This window comes from Austrofundulus limnaeus, unplaced genomic scaffold (genome assembly GCF_001266775.1).
Source record: "Austrofundulus limnaeus strain Quisiro unplaced genomic scaffold, Austrofundulus_limnaeus-1.0 Scaffold201, whole genome shotgun sequence".
Classification (NCBI taxonomy): domain Eukaryota; kingdom Metazoa; phylum Chordata; class Actinopteri; order Cyprinodontiformes; family Rivulidae; genus Austrofundulus; species Austrofundulus limnaeus.
The window spans coordinates 254,328-260,963 of record NW_013952603.1 but is presented as its reverse complement, the minus strand read 5'-3'; the positions used below and the strand labels follow the sequence as shown (position 1 = coordinate 260,963).

The following is a 6,636-nucleotide window of genomic DNA, read 5'->3' as shown; positions in this document are numbered from 1 at the left end:
GTTTTGACTTCTGACAGACAGTTAACAAGTTCAGATAGTTTGAAAAACAGAGGTTTGAAAGGAACAATACAACTGCATGTCATCAGTATACAGATGGTAGGACACATTACTGTAATGTTTTAAAATACCTCCTAAAGGGTACAGGTACAATAAAAAGAGGATTGGGCCCAAAACTGAACCTTGGGGTACCCCACAAGACAGCGGTGCAACATCAGAGTAAACCTGATTCATAAAAACAGTAAAAGACCGTTCAGATAAAAAAGAGGTGAACCAGTTTAACACAAAGCCAGAAATACCAAAATTATCTCTCAGTCTGTTGATAAGAACAATTTGCACTTTCTAAATTTAGAATTGAGTAGCRTTAATTGGAAATAACGTTTCACATTCAATCCTCAGTTTCATCAGAAGTAAAGCGAAAAAGCCGTCTAAACTCACTGTTTTGTAGCCGTATACTTCATTAAAATTTCATCATAATTTTCTTGAACAAAGGAGGGGAACACAATGGAGCTCCACGGTGAGAAAACAACCCCTCAACAACATTGTGTTCACAGAGCTTTATACTCTGACTGTCCTTCTTGGTGACTGTTTTCATTTAGTAGTGTTCCCACAATTCTTTGCGTGGCAGGAAGCAGTTGGAGCTTCTTCACTGGGCGACAGTCCACCTGCGGTTGATCTGCAGAACCACACTCAGCTGTGCAGTTTGTACCTCCTCTCCAAGGGACACCGCAGTGATAAATATTAAATAAATAAATAAACATGGAAGAGTTTAAATTCATGCTCTTATTTTGAAAAGAACGGAGTCCCTGTTCTGTGTCCTGTAGCCTACCCAGAATGCATTGCTTCAGTTTTACAACAGTTTAAAATCATTAATATATATGTACGTTTTCTTACCGAAGCCTTACCATAAACGTAAGAAAATGACCAAGAAGCAGCAGAACTAGCAACAAACAACTAGTTTTTGTTTTAACAACATGATTTAAAAGTCTGTTTTGAYGAATCACCTCCCCATACTGCGCCGAACATGTGCCAATCTGTGAAAGAAAATCAGCTCACCACTAGATGGTAATAAAGTGTTGACTTGTCTTTTACCTAAATGTTTTCTGGTTAACGGAGATAACTTTGCGCTTTAAACTTCCGCTAAATTTATTAGAGCATATGCACTTTTATACTTGCGGACATAAATAAATTGACTAGCACTTTAGAAATTGCGCAACTAAAATTTCAATTAGCGCTGCCCAYCACTGCATGCTGCAGTGTTTCATCTACAGGGTGGATGTCAGGCCCCCCTTCAAGTAACCCTGGCCCCCTGAGTGATTTAGTTGAATAGCCCTATACTTTTCACCTACCACCTTAATTCCCTATATTTTTGACTATCTTTGATAAAGTTAAAACTAATTTTGATCAAATCTTGACAAGAACTCTGCACTCTCTCATGTAATAATGCAAGATGTCTTTTAGCACTCTGAGTATTTGTTGAAGATGACTCTCAGCTACTACCACACCACATTTAATCTGTAAAATGACTCGTTTATAGCATTTTACTGTATCTGTTTGCTGCTGATGCTTCCTGACAGGAAACTCGTTTGACCTCTGCCTGCGTTTAGTTTGGCTCACGTTTGTGCGTTTCCCATGTGTGCGCTCGCAGCGATCCCGGTCGGCGTTCTCCCTCACCAGTGACGACTCGCTGGACAAGGGTCCAGAGGAGGAGGAGGCTGCTGGAGCTGGAGGYGGGGGCTTACAGGAGTACGCTTCCCTGAAAAGAGACGCCAAGGCTGCGTGTTTACCTGGCTGGAAGAGCATGGATCGTCTGGACAACTCCAGTAAAAACACACACACACTCAAGTGTTTTTTTTTTTTTTTTTTGGTTTGTTTTGTTTTGTTTTTTCACTCGTTATCAATGCGAGTCATTTCTTACAGACCTGCAACATGGCATAGAAGTGAGTCAAAGCAGGTTTAACTAATACATTAGATTTTATTAAATCAGCTACTGTTTATTTGATTATTTTAAGCGTTAGCTAATGACTCTATATCTTTGTGTAAAATTTTAAATAGACTGTTTGCAGTTTACTTTATTAGAAAGYAATCCTGTTTGTGTGTTTGTAAAATATTTGATGAACCACTGTTAGGTGGTGGCAAAAATAACATCAGTGAGGGAGAACGTCTCCCAGCCCACGCATGGAACTGTGGATGATCTGCCGAGCTCCTTCAGTGACAGACTGCTGCATCCTAAATGCGCAAAGGAGCGCTACCGCAGATCAGTCCTCCCATCAGCTGTTAGACTCTACAACCATCACCGCTCCCAACAAACTCACTAAGCATCCATGCTTGTGTTTGCACGTTAAACAAATCTATCTCTCAGTCATAGTATAAATAATACTTTGGGGTTATTGTACATCTTTTTTTTCCAGTATTGGAACACTGACTTAATGACTTAATTTGACTCAGTCACACACCCCATCGGATTACGAGTCTGTCATGACTGTTTTCTTGCAACATTTTTTCCGCACAGTATCTTATTTTTATTTTTACCTTATTTCACCATTATAGCCATGTGCAGTAATTTTATTTTTATTTTTTTATTATTTAATTTTTATTATTATCTTAACTCTACCATTATTGCTACTGGTGATGCTGTCACATAGCAATATACTGTTTTGACTGATGTATCTGCTGCTGCTGTTACACCTGAATTTCCCCTCTGCGGGACAATAAAGGCTGTTTYTATTCTATTCTATTCTATTCTAACGTAACCAAAGTCTTGAAAAGAATGAAATGAAAAAATCAATCTTAGTCCCAGACAAAAGAGGCTACATCTCAGTCAGTTGTACAGATGTTGATCTAAAGTTTGGTTTGGTAGTAGGTGGGAGTCATTCATAACTCATACTCTGAGTGTGACAACTTGTAAACATTGCATGAGGTTGTGCAGAATGATATAGTTGATGCTTGACCTAAATGGCTACAACTCCAATATTTCTTCCAAGAAATACTTTAAAGGGGACCTTTTATGCAAAATTCACTTTTTAAAGTTTTTTTTTACTCAACTTTGGGTATGTACTTCTTAAAAAAAACAGTCCTAGGACCAAAAAAATGCACCCAGGGGCATATTTGCTGTAAGTAAATGTACTTTTAATGTATATTAACGAAAAGTTTTATACTTCTGTCATTTTGTGATGTCACAAGCCGTACGACAACCGACTGGAACCTGCGTTCAGCCCCTGGTGAAGCTTCACCTCCTCAGTATAAAAAGCCGTCACTGTGTTGTTGTGCAATGAGTAGCTCATGTCATAACAAGCCTTCCAATGGGTAGAGTGTTGGACCAGAGAGTGGGARACYAGRGWTYSAGACYSRCMYGRRCACAMWYWAWTTAWTTATTTATTTTCATTCGTTATGAACACATTTTCTCATGTACCTCTATTGTTTAGCTTATTAAAGCCTTGTTAAAGCCTATTTGTTTGAGTTTCTGAGGTATTTTGACCACTGCTGCTCCCTGCTCTGGTAACAGCATGCAGAGTGAGCGCAGAGCAGAGGAGGTGGAGGAAAAAAAAAGCTGTGACCACAACTCTGCCTCTGGGTCTCATATGGTTGTACAACAGAGCTTCTGCTATTGTTAGCCATGCTAACGTAAACGCTGGCTTTGGAGGGCGGAGTTAATGTCAACAGATTTTTGGAGGGCGTTACCAACAGAGCTCATTAACATAAACAGCTCTTCTGAACGGAAGTCAGAGCAGGCAGAACTAGAAAATGGGAAATTTTATTATCTGAGAATTATTTTGTGCATTAAATTGAATGAACATGGTCTGGATAGCCCACAGACATACCATAAAMATTTCTAGGACCCATAATTGGTCTCCTTTAAAACTCTGGCATTAAAGGCAGCATTCCATCAAGCAATGTTTGGCCTTTAACTGATTTGGTATTTAGTCTTCTATCTAAATAAACTCATTTAGAGTTTGTTTGTTTGTTTGTTTTTTTGTCCTTTTACCATGTTGTAATTTTCCTGCAGGTGCGTCCTCCATGCTCCAGAGCCCAGACGGGAACTGGATCGCTCTGCACAGTTCCCAGCTCTCTCGACCCAGCCTGCTYACCAAGAGGAAAAGCCTGGTGTTCAGCGTGCTGGAGAAAGAGTCCAACGTGGTCTCGGCCTACGACGAGATGGGCTCCAACTCGGAGGAGGAAGACGAAGGCTGCTGGGGCGCGGCGCTGCAGCAGTTCAGGTGCAAGCTGTCGGATGAGACCTACTACACGGACTCGCAGCACGACCCGGAGTGGACCTACACCCAGCACCTCCCCGTCACCTCGCCGTCCTCGGGACAGTACACCAACACCGAGACGCTCAACTCCGACTCCGAGGCCTCGTCCCTGTTGTCCGCGTACCCCCGCAAACCAGCTCCCAACCTGTCGAAGAAGAAAGGAGCGTCGGATTCTCACCTGCACCCTCATCAGCAGCCGCTCTACCAACAGAACTTATCTCCATATCCAGTCCACTCAGAGGCTCTGGATGTCAACTTTAACCCCAAAGTGGTACGTCTTTAAAAAGTGCACGTAACGACGACGATGCTGTTAATGCTTCTCTGTCCTCTTTTGTTCTGAACCTCCMTATAAAACACAAAAAGCTTATGCTAAAATGCTCCTGCATGCCAGGTTCTGCACGCCCTCTGCAGGGAAGAGTTGCAACAAAAACTATGAGACGTTCTTTCACCTTTAAGTTCCTCTTTAACACGTTAAACACGTCAGAAGAGCTGAAATCACCACAATGACAATTAATTTTATTAGAGCGGAAAATTCATCTGTTCTGGGAGGAGATCGGGAAAAGTATAAGTAAAAATGTGAACTACAGAAACAAAATGATGTAAAACCCAAACAAAAGCAGCCCAGCCGGTCCACTGGATCTAAAACTTCTATAATAATGAATTGATCTTATAATGTATTTCTCTTCCTGGTTACACCCCTGGAGGTGTTACCTTTTACATCCAAACGTCACCAAATTTGTTCATACTGCAGCCAGAACACAAAAGATGCACACCAACTCTCATCCTCTGTTTTAAACGTAATGCTGCAATAATCAGAAAGTATAAAATACAAAACTGCATCTAATGTTATTTAATCATTTACAAAATTTCCTTCAAGGTCTTAGAGAAAATTACATCAGGGGGTCACCATTTTGTAAGGAAAACACAGGATCAATGATTGGAAGCCAGAATAATTTTGCAGAAAAATAAGTTGATTCTGTTTAAAAAGCTTTATTCCTCAGATTGTGTCTCCATTTGAGTGTTCAGAGCCTCTGTCTCCCAGCGCCTGTCTRTGTGAAGCAAACAATAAGAAAGGAAAGGCCTGTACGAACTACATCCGAAGCCGAACAGTCGACGCGCGGTCACGTGGTTGTTCGACGTTCGTTTTCGTAGACACTTTTCATGGTTCCCGAGACACATCGTGACAAACTCCCAGGAAACCCGCTGGAGTCTACACTCTGGAAAACAAAAAGCAAAAAAAAAAAAATTAAATAAAAAATGAACTCAGATCTGCCGTTATTTGTCCACAAATCTGTCCCGGTTAATGCGCCACACTTTTCTGCAGCAGATGGACTCTGTGCAAAACGTCTTTTTTTGTCTCCATTCATGAGTTTTAGGTCGTATTCACACCTGACATGTTTGCTCCGCTTTAAATGGACCAGAGTTTGTTTCCAGCGCTGGACYGAACTTTTTGTGCAGGTGTGAATACGGTCATAGAACTCTGGGGCGGATCAAACAACCGGATCGAGACCTGCTTTTTGAAGYGGTCTCGGTCCACTTYCAAACAAACTCTGGTGCGGTTCGGACTCGACCCGAAACAACTGCATTAAACATGCGCCTTTTTGGACTTCACAGGCCACCACTGCTGAGCTAAATAAACTGAAATCATACATGTTTCGTCGTCCCCTGCTTAGCATGTGTTGGGTCAGAACACGCAGAGCACCTCGTCTCCTTTGGGTCGCGGGACACATTTACTGAYGYYRCTCCAAAATTAGAATATCATCATGAAACCAKCATTAAATTAGCTGCTTTTGAAATTTTAAATGATATTGCAGTCGTACTATCAGCACAAACATGCACATCAGAACCGCAGCACGCACAACTTCCTTGTTTTCTTCCTGGGTCTGTGCGCTCAGGCTGCGATAAAAACATCTCTTCTCTTCTAAAGTCTTCGTTTATTTAAACCATAACATCACCCTGGGGGCGGTACCTTTTGACATGATCTTAAACAAGCTTTGTTTATGTCACAGAATGGGACACATTGAGACTTGCTGAATGACTGCAGTTGATAAAATAAAAGTCTGTGTAAAATTCAGTTAATTAGTCACAAAATTTTACCTCAACCACTTAACGTTCAATGCCAAATGTTTTAGTTTTTGTCATAGAAGACTTTATCAAATGAAAAATGTGTCATCTTGAGTACTGTAAACTTAATTCATAACCTAYAAATAGAATATGAAAATTAATGTATTTAGTTTGAATCTGTGTGAATTCACCTTTTGAACTTTTTTCAAACTGCCAGCAGATGGGAGCAAAAGCTTCTTATCTGATTTAAAGAAAAGATTTTGCACATCACTGCTGCAATAACTAAAAATAAAACATCCAGGAAATTTGATATGTTTTGTAA

General features: G+C 40.7%; 1 protein-coding gene across 1 annotated transcript in view; it reads left to right on the top strand.

Moving 5' to 3' along the window:
- Positions 1–6,636, top strand: part of myripb (myosin VIIA and Rab interacting protein b) — a gene marked incomplete in the record, with an annotated part of 194,224 nt that overhangs the window by 170,856 nt on the left and 16,732 nt on the right. Inside the window, 2 exon segments of the mRNA XM_014018763.1 lie at positions 1,646–1,820; positions 4,004–4,521. Of these exon segments, the coding sequence (XP_013874217.1) occupies positions 1,646–1,820; positions 4,004–4,521 (693 nt within the window).